This window comes from Daucus carota, chromosome 9, assembly GCF_001625215.2.
Source record: "Daucus carota subsp. sativus chromosome 9, DH1 v3.0, whole genome shotgun sequence".
NCBI classification, from domain to species: domain Eukaryota; kingdom Viridiplantae; phylum Streptophyta; class Magnoliopsida; order Apiales; family Apiaceae; genus Daucus; species Daucus carota.
This window is the reverse complement of record NC_030389.2, coordinates 2,034,233-2,053,719: the sequence shown is the minus strand read 5'-3', so window position 1 is coordinate 2,053,719 and position 19,487 is coordinate 2,034,233. Positions and strand designations below refer to the sequence as shown.

Genomic DNA, 19,487 nt, shown 5'->3' with positions numbered 1-19,487 from the left:
ACAAAAACACCATTAGACAACACTGATCAGACAACAGTTTGCTTAACGTAAACCATCGTGTTCAGCATTGTGGTGCGCACCGTTGTCTGATACACATATCAGATGGCGTCTCGATAGACCACGGTTTTCCGTGGTCTCAGACGACGAGCAAAAACCGTTGTGTGATGCTGAATCTGTTGTAGTGCAAGTGAACAATGCGGATTGAAAATAAAGTTCGCCGCATGCATAAACAGAGCTTTACCTTTAAACTCAGATCCGATGTAGAATAGGATTGTTGTGTGCCCTACTATTTAAAATATATAATCGGAAATAAGTATATATCTAAGAGATATTATTATTACTCAAGAAGCAAAACACATAAAAGATTACAATGGAAAAGCATACTACTACCTATCTAGAGTTGACACTCCTGGTTTTATTCAACTACTTCCACTACACTGATCTAATCCCTGCAAAATAGAAAACAGAAAACAGCAAAGACTTGCTCAAACTTTCTTCTCAACGGCTAGTGATTTGCACTAATTTGTAACATAATCTATACTATACTATACTATATTATAATAAGTAAACATAGGTATAATTTGTCGTCTAAGATTTTAGTTATATTTTTTGTTTTGGTACTCTCCGGCCTCTTAGACTACAAGTTTACTAAGATATGGACGTCTATTAGTCTTACATTAGACTACAAGTTTAATGGACGTCTATTAGTCTTACATTATTAAATAGTTTTAAATGCTAAAAACACTCGTGACAATACATTATCATATAATATTTTACAAAAAATTATAATGATGTTAAAAATAAAATTATAAATATATAATTTTGAATATCTTTTTTTAACAAAAACCTTCATATAACTCTTTTTTACTCTAACATATTCTATTTTAATATAAACATGAACCATTGTGTAAACCTTTCTAACTCTAATAAGTTACACGACAAATATCTTTTTTCATACATTCGAAGATATGCAGAATATAATAAATCTGATTTAAAATTAATTGAATAATAAATTATCACATATTAATATATAATAGGAAATATTCATAAATAGATAATAAATTATAAAAGCTAAATTTGCATGAGAAAATATAACAAGTTGGTGAATATAATTTAATTTAAATTCAATTCATTAATACTAAAATACTAATAAAATGATGTGAAAATTTAAATAATAAATAATGAACTCTATACCCGCCCGTGCTTCGCACGGGTAAAAGGCTAGCAATAATAATAATAATAATAATAATAATAATAATAATAATAATAATAATAATAATAATAATAATAATATTATAAAATTATTCAAAAAAAATTATTAATTATATTATCAAAACAGAAAATTCAAAATAATATGTTATATATTATATTATCAAAATATATTATTATATTATAATAATATATAATATTATATAATATTATATATAATGAACAAAGTTAATATAATAATTTGAGGTTTCAATCATATGAACCATTGGAGCAGTTTTTCCGGTAATATAATATATATATACTCAAAAAATATATTACGAAACAGAAGGAGTATATAATATATAATATATACGATATGATTTTGATAATATAATATATAAAAATAATAATATAATAACTTTTTTGATATTATAATATAATATTATAAAATAATATGCATATTCCGTTTTTAGATTGAGAGTTTGAATTGAAGAATTCAGTATAAACCAAACCAAACAAAACATACTTAGTATATCCCGTTTAGAGCAGAGTCGAGGGTGGATAAGATTTACGCAGCCATGGAGACTGTTTCCATGAAGACCCCCGATTTAATGCACAATAAACAAAACAAACAAAACATACTATATGATAAGAATATAACAGATAACAGTAAAGGATGGAGGGAGTATTTTACATCCAAGTTTAGCATCTCATTGAAGTTGAAGTTGAGTTTTTTGCTTGAGTGTCATATTATAGCAATAGCCCCTATTTTAACACGCACCACCATTGAACTTGCTCTTAGAATTAAATGTGAGGGAGCCTGAGATACACAAAGTGCACAAGTCTCAGACTAGCTAGAGGTATACTCATTTATTAATGAGATTACAAAAAAAGAACAATTTTGAAGAGTTATAACACAATACCAAAACCTAATACAAGAACTCCAATCACTCCCTTTTCTTTGTTTTAAAATATAGGTCATTTTGACTTTTTTAACACATGTTTTTTTTTTTAAAGTCTAATCATCTATTTCAAAACACATATTTAAACATTCCGGAGCAATCCCCACAAAATATGGTTTTGCATGGTGCACATTCAAGGACAGGCCTGCCAATATTACCCTGGTGACATTTTCCGCAACGACGAAACTTCTTGTTGAATACAAATGTGAGGCTGTGCCGATGGAGTCGGTCTTTAATAATATGAGTAGCACCAAACTTGACATGTGACAAGTCGAGATAACATGATTTATCATAACATCTGAGATGAAACAAAAGACGACCAATATATCTTTCTTATCGTTTAACTCATCAACTGTGTAACAAGCTGCAGGTGATGTTTACCATGAGCCCAATCTTTAATTTAAGACGACCTCTTGTGCTACATCCTTGCTCGTTCTTTGGACTACTCATCCGCTTGATAAATTGCTCACACAATAAATTTACAGATGATTCAGTAGCTTCTGGGAGGTGCACAAGATCGGGATATTCTTCGTTTTCAGAGGAGCTGAGAATACAGGAAAATATAACAACATATAAGCTAGCTAGAATGCCAAATGTAAAGAAAGAAAAAAGCATGCGTCAAATAAATATGTAAATATTGATGCAAAAGTAAAGCAGCACCTCAACATCTGCCTTGATCTAGCACATTGAAAATGGGCGAAATATCTGCATTTGGAACAATAGTAAAGCCAATTTAATTCACCCAGCTTTCCATTGCAGAGTCTGCAATGCTGTGCAAATTTATGATAAACTTGTGGCAAAGAAAATGAGAGCATAAGAGGGTGTTTTTGGTGAAAATGAAATACGAAAGAGGTAGGAGCATCAGCACAGCTCTTGTGCATCCAAAACGGACAATCCACACATTTATATGACATGTCTTTAGTACTATCCTCCATGTTGCAAGCATCACATTTGAATGAAGATGGACGTTGGATTAAGGCTAGTTGGTGTTGAGTGTGAGATTGATGCATAAATTTAAGGCATCTGAAAGAATCAACTTGGAACATGGCACATTTAAGGCAAACACAGAATACAAAACCAGGACTGTGGTAAATCCATGGCATTTGTTTCATACACATGTTACAGGGATAAATATCACCTGGACGGTTCAAAAAGTAATCTAACTGTGTTTGGTGATGGGGATTGATATGGAGGTCAAGGAACTCTTCTCGGTTTCTTAGGCTTTCAATTCTAAGGGGCGACTCTGCACACGTTTTGTGGAGTAAGAATTTAATACATTCTTCATCAACATCCTTGTTATCAGTACCTGGGATGCCCGTGATGCTGCTGCAACTGAAAACAAATGACTTACATGAGACGATCTCTTCGTTGCAGGCATTACACATATCACCCCCTCTAGCAATGTAATCTTCATTCAGGATCAGTGGATGCTCGTGGCTGAAATGATCCATTCCTATTTCTCTTTTTTCGGTTTTGATTTCTGTATAATGAAATAACAGATCGATCTGTTTCCTATATACAGATCTATGACAAGTACTTACTTCTAGTCATATATGTTTTGCTTTCATAGAAAAAGAAAAGAATTATTACAAATGGAGAACTTTTAGTTATATCTGTTTTGCTTTTTCTTTTCTTTTTCAGTTTGGAATAACTTGGGTTACTCGCAAGCAAGCACTTTGGAATATAGTCCTTTGAGTACACATGAGTTTATTTGTTAGAATATGATCCTGGTATGCCCTCTTCCTAACACCTCGAGGTTTTAAGAGAATTGGTCACTTAACATGGTATCAGAGCTTATACGACCCCAAAAATAGGCGTCCGTGATCCACTCTCGACCCATAAATGGGCTTTCGAGTGACGGGGAATGTTAGAATATGATCCTGGTAAGCCCTCTTCCTAACACCTTGAGGTTTTAGGAGAATTGATCACTTAACATTATTAATCATGCAAGCGAATTAAGATACTTTGATGTTTCTTAAATCAATCATAACCAGAAGCTTAGCAGATAAAAATGCCGATGTGTAATACAATTAAAGCAAGAATCTAATACAGGAACTAGATCGAGATGACAGAGAACTGATGTGAATCTGTTGTGCAAATTTCTTTTGCTAAGAGATATCAACAATTTGTCGCAGCACAATTTGTCGCAGCACCCTCTTTACACCAGTGGGAATCACATATTTTAAAGTCTATTATTTATAATCTGATTTTGTTATTTGTAAATACTATATTCCATAGGATATCATAATTTTTTAGCGGACAATTATGTGATAATAAATTGAAATTTGGTTAAATCATATTAACCGTTTGATTATATTTTCTCTTAAAATTTTGTTTTACAATAGTTTTCATATAGTAATTCGGTAATATAAATTATAAATATTGTTATGATCATCTATAAATATTTTTCTAACATCAATAGTGATAATATATTTTCTGAATAAATTTAATTCATATTTTTTATATTTTATATTTCTTCGTTTGTAAGGAAAATTAATTTTTTGTATAGATCGACTTCATCTTTGACTTGAAATAGATAAACTTTGAGCTAAAAAGCGTTAGATGATTTGTTTGTATTGTATTAAATATGTAAGAGTTAGAGTTAAGAAGAGTTACGTCTAGAATACATTATAACTAACTACGAAATATTTTGTTTATATAATTTTTTATCTTTATTTTTCTATAATTTATTTTTTTAATATTATTTTATTATTTGTTTAGTATTGTTGGATGTCATTATTTTTTAATGAGCAATTCTATAATAATTAATTTATATCAATGCACGGGAGCTTTTTAATAATTTTAATAATTTTTATTTATAATAAATTTGAAATGTTGAAAAAAATTATTTATCAATTATAAACCACAATTTTTAATTAAATAAAAATAAAATATGAAAGTATATTTATTTTAAGTCAGAACTACTTGTGATCTAAACTCTTGTTTGCTCCTTTGGCCACGTCTTATTTTTCAACTTAGAGTCTTCTTTGTTTTTTTAGTAGTATTGTTATATTTTTCGTATTAACATTCATAATAGTCAGTTATTTGTTCATCTTCTTGTGCATCTTTGATATATTCTTCATGAAATGAAATCGTAATAATTTTTATACAAAATTAAGAAATCCATTAGCTGTCACAGTGGCAACTGTGTCCCTTTTTTGGTTTTTAATTCAAGATATTTGTCTAGTGACTATTAATATCACACATACGCTAATGATTGCGTCCCTTGTTTGATAATAAAATTAAGTTCGATGACTATTAATACATGCTGAAGTTATTCGTCATATTACCGAAGACTCATCTAACTCGATCTCTAATACTACTTGCGCTTAAGAACGGGACAAGATTGGAGTATTTTAGTACCTTTCAAGATATATATTTTTAAAACATGCTTAAGACATGACAATTGTGAACTTGTATTATAAATCATTGCGTTCTTATATATTACGAATTCTAAATCTATTTTTTGGAGAGCTGAAACTAATTTTTTGGAGAGTCGAACCTGGAATCACAAACACAAACATCGTATTACAGCTTTATAACTCTGTTCTTTAATCAGGTTAAAAAGAGAGTAATTTGACAATTACATACTACTAGAGTGTCAACAAAGCATCAACAGAACTTCTGACAGTTATCATAATGTAGACTGGTCATTGCAGAGCAAGTTAAGCAATGCTATGTTCAGGAAACAGGATTTGTACAAAGAAAATCATTTCTTCGGATCACAGAGATTATTATCACTTACCAGACACTAAACAACAGTCATGCCCTTTGAATTGTACTATCAGAAATGCAAATCAAGTAGGTTGCTTTTCCACCATTCTTACCATTTTTAAATTGAATTTTAGTTGCATGATCAAAGAAACTGATTTACCTTGTATACAGGACCAAATCCTCCTTGTCCGAGCTTGTTTTCTACAGAAAAGTTTTCTGTTGCACAGCCGGGGCAATTTGAAAGTAAACAGGTTCAGCTCATCACCTCTCTTTCCATTATCAATTTATTTTTGTTTCTTTTCTCATCAGTTAAATGCTTCCTAATCAATAGATCCAATGTTCTATTTACACTAAGAAATTGAGTAAATGAGTATTATGACTGTGATCCTTTGCAACCTGGGTACTCTTGTTATACTTCCTCCTCAGCCTGGTCATGTAGATTTTAGCTTTCAACACTTTGTTGAGGTGTTATTCTATATCATATTATATCACGAGCCGTTTTTTTCGTCTCATTCATTTTGTACTCAGCCTTTTACTTTGTTTGTCCCAGGACTAGGGCCTGCGTTTAATTAATATGATAAATTATGTATTAATTAGGTTAAATTATATAAAAAGATATAGTTTACTTATTATATGGATTTCTAATTCCGGACAAAATGAATGAAACAGACATGGAATCATATTCAGAAGGGCGAACCATGGATCTAATAAGACGTGAAATTGTTTGATCATCATTTGGCTCTCAACGGCAATGCACATTGTGTAGTTTAACATGATTGAACAAAGCAGGCAAAATTGAATGAAATTGAGTTTGGACATTATTTAGTTATGAAACAAGTGATTCAAGATCCAATCATCTGGAAGCAGCATAATGGAAAAAGAAATGACCTCATATAGAATGCAAAAGTTCAGTTCACATTCAAAACTCAGTCTTTCCATGCAAGGAAGATAGTTAAAGAAAATCCAAAATGTAATCGAGCAGGATGATAAGTTGACAGATTTTTCTCTAATAGGGAGCTTATTCCTTATTGTATCCGGCAATACAACGATATACTTCTATTTTTCGTAAACTCAATTATGTCAATTTAAACTTGTTTATCATTAGAGTTGTTTTGTATAGAGTTTAATTGATAAATCTCAATAACAAACATATCAGCAAAAAAACAACCTTTTAGAATTTAGATTTCAAAATAATCCATAGAAATTGTTTGTCACTCAGATAACATCATATGAAAATAAAAAAATTGACTCAGGTGCAAGCCAAGCTGGTAACAAGCACAGTCAAAACCACTGAGTCCATGGCAAGCAAATGGAAAGGCCTCACCCCAAGGACACTTCCATTCAACCGAGTTATTGTAGTCGTAAAATAGGCATAACCTGGCTCTGCAGGATTCACCCGGCCTGCAATAGAAACCAGGTTGAGTGGCTCAAAAAGTATTACCGGATGTGGCGACGACGGGTGTCTATAAGCCACCCGTGAAAGCATTCCACAGCCGCTGAGCACATTCACAGACGCGTTATTCGTCTGCGCGAAATGTTTGACACATGCAACGATGTCCATCCCTGGCGGGATTTCAAGAACCATAAATGTTGCTTGCGGAGCCGTGTTTTGGGGAGTATTGTTACTGTCACCAGCCGCGCTCGACATTGATAGTTTAGTGTCTGAGAATGAACACAACTGAGTTTGTTATTTTCTGAATGCTATGGAGTTGTGGGATACTGGGATTGGAGCCCCTTTTTATAGTTGGAGTCGGATAATCTTACATGCATTTGCAAAAAGCATTCAATTTGTTGCATTCAATTTCAGAAGATTTCCTTTGAAATTAAGAGATTATAAATTTATTATATGAATATCGAATTTTGGATAGAATTATAGAATTAGATTCGAAAACTTAAAAAGATAACTTCATATGTGTACCTTTTTTTTTCTTAGAAATCTAAAGATATCAAGGTAGAATTAGATTCGAAAACTTAAAAAGATAACTTCATATGTGTATTTTTTTTTCTTGGAAATCTAAAGATATCAAATGTAATATATTTAGGCTGAGATATTTGTTTTCTATTGGTTTAAACCATACAAGAAGATATCAAAGATTTAATGCTTTCTTAAAAATCTTAAATATCTGCTGTACAAAGCTACAATATAAATGCAATATCAGACACGACCCAAATCCGACATGAATTCGTAATCCGATTTACTGAGACAAAACCCGAAAGTCGCCCAAAAATCACTCGATTGACACGAAATGGACCCGGAATGACATGAAATTAGAGTTTCATTTCTAATAATTTAAATTTTCAGTTTTATTCAATTTTAAGTAATTTTAGCTTGACCCGAAATCGACCCGATTCTTGACACGAACACGACCCGTTACCCGAAATTACAACCCGTAAATATAATTCACCTACAAATATCTTTAATGAATTCCTAATTCTAATTATATTTAACAAAAATTACTTCTCATCCCTGCTTAACCTTTCGCTTCATAATAAGATTATATATGTTTATGGGTCTGGTGTGTATCATGCTAATTTTGAGTCAATATGAACCTTATAACAATTCCTCGAAATGGAACTAAAATAATTATAGACTAACATTACGTGTCTATATGGGTCTAAATACTTGGGCTTTTCTGTTTTTAAGGTCATGTGCCTTTAATAAATTATCATGTTTGATTAAACTTGGAATTTTGACTTATAGACATGAATTAATATGAATTGAGAATTTAAAATATATAGTTACGTAATTTTGATTTATTAATGATTTATGAATTATTAAAAATATAATAATAAAAATAAAAATAATTTATAGATAACTTATGATTTATGTGGGTAATTTTTATAAAAAGAAAGTTCAAAAACATTAAGTCTACTGGAAAATAATACCTTAAACTGACTTCTACTTTTAAGTTATTCATAACTTTAAACTGACTTATGTCTTATTATACAAACAATCAGTTCAAAATTAAAAATGATTTAAGAGTCGAGATTTAATTCCAGACAAATAAACTAGGAGTCTGATCTGCCGAAATATATTATTTTAGTTTTGTCCATTCTTTCAATTTAATAATATATTATATTAGTTTTGTCCATTTTTTCAAGTTAAAAAGAAGGCGAGTCTTTCTAATATTGAAATACACTAAATTGGTTTTGTTTAGTTTTTCAAGTTAAAAAAATGTAATATACATAGAGAAAACTATATGAAATGATTTCGCCATTAGGTTTTATACGAAATGATTTCACCAGTTCACCTTATTAAAAAAATATAACAATTTACGTCAAGAAAATTTTGCAATAGGCATGTTTGGCAAATTCTACTTTCAAAAAATAAGCATTCATTTTTTTCAAAAAAAATACATATTTTTATAATTTTTTATGATATAAATGCTTTAGAGTTTTTCATATTCGTTATTTGCCAAAGAATAAGACTTACTCCCTCCATCCCAAATTAGATGATCTAGTTGACTTTGGACACGTAACTTAAGATGCATTGACCGACTAGCTCCGAAATTTATTTTTAAAATTTTTCTTTTGTAAACAAGAATTTCATATTTGAATTTTTATTTGCAAAAATAAAATTTTAAAAATAAGTAATGTAGTTATGCGGTCAATGGACTTTAAAGTGCGTGCCCGAAGTCAATGAGCTCATCTAATTTGGGATGGAAGGAGTATTTCATAAAAACAATATGATTTTATATACTTTTCTGCCGAAATAAGTATTTTTATGAAAAAATAATAATTCAATCATGAAAAGTCATACAACGTCTAAAAAACATACATGAGCGATTTGTTGAAGTTGATAAATATACATGTATGTCACTAAATCTTTACTTTTGAATTAAATCTCGAATGAATCACGTCAAAACACATAAAAAAACACAGAATTGATGTCATGACGGGAAAATAAAGTTAGTCACGGCCCGACTGGACTGCGTCTGTTTCGTGAAATATGAAATTGGGTAAATGATTATTATAACTGTGATTCTTTGCAACCTGGGTACTCTTGTTATACTACTTCATGGCCTGGTCACGTAGATTTCAGTTTTCAACACTTTGTTGAGCTGCTAATCCTATATTTATTATATTATATTCGGAGCCGTTAGTTTCACGTCTCATTCATTTTGTACTCAACTTTTTATTTTGTTTGTCCAAGTACTAGTGTCTCCGTTTGATTCATATGATAAATTATATATTAATTAGGCATTCGAAAGTACCGCCTAAAGTCATAGCATATTCCATGAAGGAGAAATCGGACAAAGGAGCATGAGAAGTCAAATATAAATATATTAAGAGGTCCAAGAGCAAGAAGGGAATTTCACAGTGATGGTTAGGGTATGTAGAGAGAAGGAAAGTTAGGAGAGGGTTTTATCTGATTATTGTGGTTTGTTTTAGGAGAGGCGGACCTCTCGAATGTTCTGTTTGTAATCTCAGTTTATCGTTTCGTTCCATAAACTCTGTTGCTTTTGAATTCAGCATTGAACTCCTTTCCTACTTAATGCGTAAGTTTGTGCATTACAGTAACTTACTCTATAAAGTAGGAAATTAGTTGTACACTATTCTATGAATATCATGGCACTCGGTATTAACTTAGGGTTGACGATAAAATACTATAAAAAAGACCATAAACCAGACTGAACCGCACCTTGAAGACACCACCATTCAAGTGTATTAAAGACCAAATATAATTCATAAATATATAAATAAAAAATTACTGAACAACAAATGATAAGGACATCAGCAGTTGTACACTGCCAATAAAGTACAATTCAGAAAGTAATAACGCTACTAAAACCAAACTGAATATTGTGTACCTTCTGGAGCTGATCTTTGCTAAAATCTGATGTCAATCAAGATTCAACTGACTCATTTTTCTGTATCAATTCTCTTATCTTCAAAAGTATAATGTGACACTAATCCTTGAATTCGCAATTCACCCACTGATTAACAAAGAAAACAATGATTTATATAATCACCAACAAAGCCTAGTCCACCTTCTCCTTCTCTCCACTGGAATTGAAGTGTGGCTGCTGAATGAGTTCCTCCAAAAGTAAGCAGCAGGTGGTGGTGGTATTGTATGTACCCTAATCCCTCATTGCTTAGAGAATTATAGGCCAAGGACTAAGGTATTGGGGCGGTACCTCAAAATTGGGCCATTCATTATTTGGACACTTGGACGTCTAAATGGGACCCATGTGTCTGTATTACAAAATGGTGAGCATGTGTTCGGAGCATTAATTGGACATGTGGGGGCCATACCTTATTTGGACACTTCAACGTCTAGATGGGACCCATGTGTCTGTATCACAGAATGGTGATCATGTGTTCAGATCAATTGGAAGTGTGGGGTATCGCTGATATGGTGTTGCAAAGGGACACGACATTAATTCTATTTCTTTTTTTTAAGGGAATGATATAATTCATTTTTTTTGCTCTATGGGTTGATCTATACAATCCAAGTCTTTTCCCCTTTGTTTTTGGGGGAATAATTTATTTCGTTCTCTTAATTTGTTCGAAGAAATAACGTATTCAATTCTCCTTTTTTCTTTTTTATTTCAATGGAATAGTTCATTCAATTATTATTCTTTCCTTTTCTTTTTTGTGGAGTCGATTTTTCATTTTTTTTCTCTAAAGTATTAATTATTTGATTCTATTGTCAGCTTTTCATGGGGAATAATCCATTTCAATTCTTTTTCTAGAAAAATTTATTTAATTCTTTCTTTTCTTCATTTTGTGAACGAATGATTTATCAGATCAACTGTTGTATACTGATCTATGATATTTACGTATATTTAATTAATTTTCTTTATATTAATTCCAATACATGTGCAATCATTCTACTCATGAATCACAAATGTGGATAGATCACAAATATTGCAAAAATTTCAACTATTCGATACATATATGCATAGATTTTTAGGGTAGACATGTATTGCACATGTATTGGAATTAATATAAAGAAAATTAATTAAATATACGTAAATATCATATGCGAAATGGAATAATTCAGGAATGTAAACTTTATGGATTTAGGGTAGACATTCCAACTATTTATATATATGTAACTTGTCTTTAAATACATCTCTTAACTTGTAGTCAAAATTTTATTTTCATCAAGTTAAATTTATCTAGATAAATAACGAACTGATTTTGACCCTTAATTTATAAGTTTACATTCCTGAATTATTCCTAGTTCGGTATAACACATTTACTAATTGTTTTATTCCGGTCAACATGAATGAGTTGGAAATAAAAATACGCTACACATATTAAATAGCAACTTTAAAAATAAAATGTATTATGAAAACAGAGATATAACCCAGTTTTTTTGATTTATCGAAGTGTAAAAATTAATATGGATATACCTTCCAATCACCACTCACATGGCGTTTACTAGATATGATATGGTATGGAGTTTTATAAAATATTTATGAAGATAGAGATAGTATGTGTAGAGTTGCAACACCAATTTTTAACATAAGTTCACATTACAAATGGATTAAATTTTAAATGAACAAAATTGGCTCATAAGCAATTTTTAAGGTCAAATTAATTCATTTTCATGACATTATTATAAAACATACCACACATACAGTTATACTCAATTGGATGAAGTTGTATAAGATAATGATATATTAATTTTTCTTATCACGCTATATAAAAATAGAGTTGGGATCCTTGGAGACTAAATATTTTGGAGACTTTGGAGACCACATCCAACACCATTGTATCAAAACATAAATGAGAAATACAGATGAATATGTATGTTCATTTTTGAAAATGTAAAAGTAACTACCTGTATGCGATAAACAAGGACCGTATTTTGAATCTTATACTGCCACATATCAATATCCCACTTTCTACTCCAATCTGTAGACAATATTACAAATTAATTGTTCTTCAATTTCTCCTCTTAATCAAATCAAAGGGATTGCGGGATAATTTGGGTATCAAACAACAAGTGCAGAACGGTGATATGGGCATTCGAGCATTGTCCCCTAGATCATTGTTGCAGGTCAACAAAAAGATAAACAGGATTACGACGACAACCCTAATTGCTTCTCATATACCACCATTTGCAGAACTTTCACTAACTACAGGTCAGAAATATGCAAAACAAAACAAGATGTGCAGAACAATTGAACCGAACATACAGATAGACAATATGAAGAACAGGGGAACAATTAGCGTGTATGGATAATAATTGGGTTGAGATTAGCGGAGAAATGGACATCCAGGAAGATCGCAACTATATGTGTACTATACGGAGGGATTAAGCTGTATGGAAAGAAAGGTGTAGTTATGTAGATATTATTTTAATTATAAATTAAATTTATAACAGTCGTTGGATTATAACTGAATTAATGGTCTGGATGCTGGTCTCCAATTCTCCAAAGTTATGTGGTCTCCACAGAACTTAAGCCTATAAGAATGAGTATATACATAAACCTAATCTGCATGAGTGATAAAAGTTAGACATATATGAGAGCATCTCCGATGTGGTTGGCTATAACGGTCGGCTAAATTGAACCTGTAGGATATTATGTAAAATTTGTGGAGCCTGTAAGACATTGTGCTTCGATGGTATTGGCTATTTTGGTTGGCTATAATTCTAAAAAAATAGTATAATTATTTCAGTTTGGTTCGGTTTTCGGTAGCGAAAATTTTGAAATTCAATTTTTCGGTTATTCGGTTTTTAACCGCGGTTAACCGAAAAACTGAACGGTTAACCGAATTTTCAATATTTAATAATATATTATTAGTATTAATATATATACATATCAGTTATTTAGAGGCAGTTTTTATAGTTATGTGTATTTGTATTATAGTATCATGAAGTGTCAATCCAGTAGCAGCTCCAGGCCAGTAACTTCATTAGCAATTCAGTCTTCAGTAACAAGGCACGGGAAACTTACAGCACTCCTCTGGCTGATTCGTGTGTTCATTGTAACTGCATAATACATCGCTTAGTATTAATTTGCTTAGATTTAGACAAATTTAGTAAGTCTGGATGTAACTTGAATATATGCTATTCATATCAAATATCAGCTGCAAATATAGCAGGTAAATGGGTTTAAATTTCGATTTTCAGTAATAACCGAAATAATAATTTCGGTTTCGGTTACAAACTGACAAAAATTCGGTTCGGTTTTCGGTAGCCAATTTCTGCTTATTTCGGTTTTGGTTAACCGGAAAAAAAATCAGTTTCGGTTTCGGTTAACCGAATGCTCACCTCTAGAAATATTTTCATACTTGTAAATTGATACTGATAAATTTCAAACTATTTAAAGAATATCTCGTTGGTTTGTACATAACCTGTATAGTTGACAAAACAAAAAATATAATTAAAAACCATGAGATATATAAGAATTCAGATGTAGTGGACAATTTACCTCCTGAAATTGACATTTTCAATCTGGTATTCAATTTATTAAAAAAAATAGGAAAAAACGCGCTTCGTGCAAGTGAGAAAAATACAAAATATCAAATATTTTAAAGATTTGTATGACCTAATATTTATTTTAGTCCTTTTATTTTGTGTATACTGTGTTATTGAATATTGATTCCCAACATACTGTAAGAATATAAAATGATATTATTAGTTCCTAAGCCTATTACTTCAGGGGGTAATATAAAGGGAGTAATCAGAGTCTCTGGGAGAGGGGTGGTGAAATCCGATACTTCTTATTCAGGGCCATCAGGCATTACTTCATCATCTTTTTCAGCTCCAGTAGGTGCAATGGATTCATCTTCACCTGCAAGTATTGATTTGTCTGGATCTGCTGTACCTCTTAGAACAGATGCATCTGCATTGGGATGTTAAACTCCACCTATAGCTGCTGGGAGCAGTAAGAGGAGATTCTCCGAAATGCCAGTGCAACAGCATTTTCACAAAAGGAACAGAGTCAGACCACCTACAGGGATCGTGCTCTGCACAAAAGGAACAGAGGAGGATGGGAAATCTAATTGACTCGAGATCACTTGGCCAATAATACTTTAGCATGCTCAACCTATAAGCTTTTAAATATGACATTACCTGCAATTTTGTCATTACATTCATTGATAAGATTTATGAATCTTGAATCTCCCGATGCCAAAGAAGCATCCGTTTCCAAAGCAGCCTTAACAATCTAATATTCTTCAAGTTATATACAAGTAGTACCACGAGCAAGAAAATAATGAACAAAAAGTACTCAGATTTCTAATCACTACCACACTTGACCTCGTTCTTGGACACTTAGGGGAGGTAATTCACTATACATATACAAGATTACGTTAAGAAGATTCTTACCCTTTACGTAGATATGCCTTGGGCCCTTGGCCATTGCTGGATCCAGTTCAATAGCTCTGTTTGCATCAGCAACAGCCTATGCCCATATAATTACATCAATATTTACAAAGTTTATATATAGACTGGATACCAGACTGAAACCACACTTTCTGAACTCCCATTTTCTTCCCTGACTATTCCTAAAATCATTTCTAATTTCACCAAACTGAGAACAAAACAATTAAGGTCACAACTACTCCGAAAGAAGAGGCTAATCTGCAAATCACATACTTTGCACAACTATGTATATCCTTGGTCCAATTGCAAGATTGCCAGATATTTCATACAGAAACGAAAAGGAGACTACAAGACAACACTAACCTTGTAGACATCCCCGGGCTTGATCAAAACATTGCAGCACCATTTGCATCACAGAAAGAACCAAAAGCAGACCTGTTCACTTAAAAAATAATGTAATATCCAAACCATAGGATCGGGAAAAATCATCCAGCCATACTGCATGTGAAGAAGTTCTGTTCAGAAAGATAACACATAAATACTTAATGAATTTGCCTAATATTAGGAGTTGAACCCCTTTTCACGTGAATCCTGATTGATAGGTTAACAAAAAATCAATTTATAAATTTTTAACCGATTACAACTATAAACAAAATAAATAAGTCAGGAAGAACACAACCTCACAATTATAAACATAGTTCAACATGAATCGTCATGTCCAACATGGCTCAAATAGTATCTTCACCTCACGGCGCTAGAAGCTTCCTTAAAGCCTGTGGCTCAAATAGTATCTTCACCTCACGGCGCTAGAAGCTTCCTTAAAGCCTGTGCACTGCTTATAGGATTATATCCATCTTCTTTTATTTAGTATCCTAAGAGTTAGTGTTGAATCTTGAGATCAAAACTATATTTAAACCGCTGATCCACGAGTTCGCAACTCATCACAATTCAGTGACGGAGGCCTTTTATTTTGTGTTTGTTGTGAGAATTTAAAAAAATATTGTTAATTATAAAAAGTGTAAGAGCGAATCAAACATTTAGCTATGTTGTAATTTAAAATATGCATAGATGTTCGAGAGAACCCTTCCTAAATCAAAATTAAACGAACACTTCTTTTGGAACAAACTCCAAAAGAAAGCAAACAGACATAATTTAAACTGCGTCTAAAAACTAAGAAAATACAACTCCACTTTGACTAAAACAAACCTGTTGTTGGATGTTTGTTCAGGTTTATTGAGTCTGGTGGCTCTCCATTTTTAATGCTAGTATCTGCACTAAAATGATTTGATAATCGATTATCATTTCAGAAATATATGATTGCATCTTGCAGGTACACTTTGATAAAGCCATCATCATTCAAATAATCAACCAACATATTATCTATTAATAAACCCCTAAAGTTATCCTATTCATAACACGACTAATTGTAAGGTATGCGCACATCTTACCATCCACATATGTTGCTCTAAGAGCACTATAAACTTTTTAATATCGATGACACAGAGGTAAATGATCATAAGTACCTGAGCATGTAGGTCTTTGTTGAGAGACTTGAGAGAATCAATTTCAGTGTTAAGAGCATAAAACTGAGACTTTAGCTAATCATAATCCTTCTCCAATTGCGTGATCTTCCATCTGGCTCTCCTATTTTGAAACCAAATCGCGATTTGTCTAGGTTGGAGTCCAAGAGCCCTGGGCAGCTCCAATTTTCTTTTGGGTTCAAGCTTGTTTTCCAACTCAAAACTCTTCTCAAGAGTCTTGAGCTGTATTATGTTAAGCCTCTCTTTTCCGAACCTCCTTATCCTAGAGCTCCTGATCCATCATCATCGTCTGCATCAGACAAATCATCCACATGGTCTCCATTGACATTGCTTTCTTCATGCAGGTGCTGATCAACTCTCGAAAAAGGCACGGAGCTTTTACCCAAAAATGACCACATTGTACCTGCACACAACATTTCTATTAGATATATCAACAATAAATTCATGATTCAACCGCTTTGTTGATGATATAATCTAGCTTACTCGCAACTAAAAATCTCCTCGATTTTGTGTATAAAAACACACACAACGCAAAAAATTATCACTTCATTATCATACAACTTGAATGGCATGCTTTTGACTATCGATTTATCAGTAAAAAACCTTCTAGAAAATTTTTGAAGTGAACATTTTACAAATGAAAAAAATACTAACACGTAGATAAAAATCAGTAAAAACCTAACAATACATATATCCAGAAAAATTCAACCTAAGAACACAGAATATTATTCTAACAAAATCATATAAATAACAGAATTCACAATCACATGCATATACAACACTATTCAAGCAAAATGCATTCAGATTTCATATACCTGCTTTTTCGTCATTCTAACGCCCCTACAGATGATCGACAACATCTTATTAACCTTATCGGGCATGATCCGAGTGAAACGCTCGGGCTGCTCGAGCTTGGACTTATCGGTGAGAGCTTCGAAGCGGATCGTATCCAACGCAACGCATCAGACGAATTGCCTATAGTTCATGTAAAAAATTATCCTTGTTGCACAATTGCATGTTCTTCAGGAGTCCACTCCATAGAAATCCCAGAACTATGATGCAACACTGGAGTATCAATTTACAATCACGATTACTAAACCAAAAACTAAGGTTGTGTTCACTTGGAGTGAATGGAATAGAGGGAGAATGGAATGAATTTTGTACTCAAAAATGGTGTTGATTAAAGAAAATGTATACAATTTTCGTTCCTTCAATCTTTACATTCCTACTATTTTGACTATAATTCTAACCCACATGTTTTGTAAGAAATGTTCATTCCTTTTCTACATCATATTTTCTTACAATCCTTCTCACAAGAAATTTGAATGCATTCATATATTTTGTCATTATTATCTCATACTTTCTTCCTTCTCCTTAAAACTTCTATATAATTTGTATATAATTTTCGTTCCTTCAATCCAAGTGAACACAGCCTAGAAGTCTAAAACCAACCCACTTCTAAACAATCAAAACCCACATACAAAATTACAAAATCTATTCTACATCAGGTCTGTGGCATCCTCTATATATATATTATTATGATAGGGAAAACAAAAGATCTGTAACGGATAACAATTAATAAGCTGAGAAAAATTAAAAACTAATTTTAATTACTAACAAAAATCAATAAAACATAGAATCTTCAGAAAAATAGAAAAGCGAACGGAGGATTTTAAGAGATGCCACATCATCTTCTCAAGAACCTCCTTTATGTATAGATATATAGATATAGATATAGCAGCAAACTAATTAAGAATATGCAAGATTTTTGCAACAAACCTCTCTTTGTAATAAAAAGTTTTATTCTCCATAATCAAAATAATTGAGTTAACAAGAAAATAACTACTACCAAAACCAAATTTTGAAATTGACGATCTTTATATCTTCTTCATTTCTATCCCTCTAGTTTCCTTTTTGTCCTTCCTTGCATTCCATTATATCCCTTCCGCAATATTTTCTTCTTCTTCTCTGGCGGGTCTTCTCTTGCACAATACAAGCGTCGTTTCAGTACATGTTGCCTCCGAATCCACAAGAGGATATAAAGTCTGTTCATTAAGCAAAACAAGATTCCCCACAAGATAATCTATTGCCTGCACATCTTGAGGCAGGCTGCATTTCTTTAACTCTGATTTTCGCAAGTCACACAAGTAACAGCCTCTAAAATTAGTAGGTGGAAAAAGACCAGCTCGAGCAAGCCTTAGTATGTATTCGCCATTATATTTGAGCCCTATCAGATGAATCTGGCGAGGATCTGCTTCCAATGCAATGGTGCATTCCTTCTCCCATAAGGATTCAGCGCCTCCACAGCTCCTTAATCCCCACTTCACCAAATGCCCATCGCCTCTAATTTCCATTAGAGCTACTGATTCTCCGCATTCCTCCAGAGTAAACGAATCACAAGTCCATGGCCACCAGGCAGGACTAAACTTCTCCGGAAACCTGATTTCTCTGATCATCTCATCATTCAAATCAAAACATACAATTCCATCTCTGTTCTTCACAAAATATGCTACTCCATTAACACATTTAGACGACACATAACCACAAAAACTATTAGAACTAAAATTATTACTGTCACAACTCAAAATCTTCCAACCATTAGTACTCAAGCTATAAACTCCAACACGATAATTACCACAACCACGAACAATTATAATCACTTTATAATCACCATCATAATACCCCAGGCACAAATTTCCCTTCCGCTCTTGAACTTCAATAGGTATCTTTCCAATATTTTTCGCTCTTCGGATCACCGGGTTCAACAAATACACGATACTATCGACACCTAAATTG

General features: G+C 32.3%; 1 protein-coding gene and 1 long non-coding RNA gene across 2 annotated transcripts; both read right to left on the bottom strand.

Annotated features, from left to right (window-relative positions):
- Positions 1 to 2,023: 2,023 nt before the first annotated feature.
- Positions 2,024 to 3,705, bottom strand: LOC108202083 (uncharacterized). The gene is made up of 2 exons (XR_010287712.1): positions 2,811 to 3,705; positions 2,024 to 2,694 (listed from the first exon to the last, which is right to left on the bottom strand). It is a non-coding gene; the product is annotated as an uncharacterized LOC108202083 (long non-coding RNA).
- A 10,841-nt stretch (positions 3,706 to 14,546) lies between these two features.
- LOC108201027 (protein SGT1 homolog) lies at positions 14,547 to 15,524 on the bottom strand. Its single transcript, XM_017369313.1, has 5 exons — positions 15,514 to 15,524; positions 15,295 to 15,358; positions 15,137 to 15,229; positions 14,899 to 14,992; positions 14,547 to 14,668 (listed from the first exon to the last, which is right to left on the bottom strand). Exons 1-5 carry the CDS (start codon positions 15,522 to 15,524, stop codon positions 14,547 to 14,549), a joined length of 384 nt encoding a protein of 127 aa, XP_017224802.1.
- Positions 15,525 to 19,487: the final 3,963 nt, after the last annotated feature.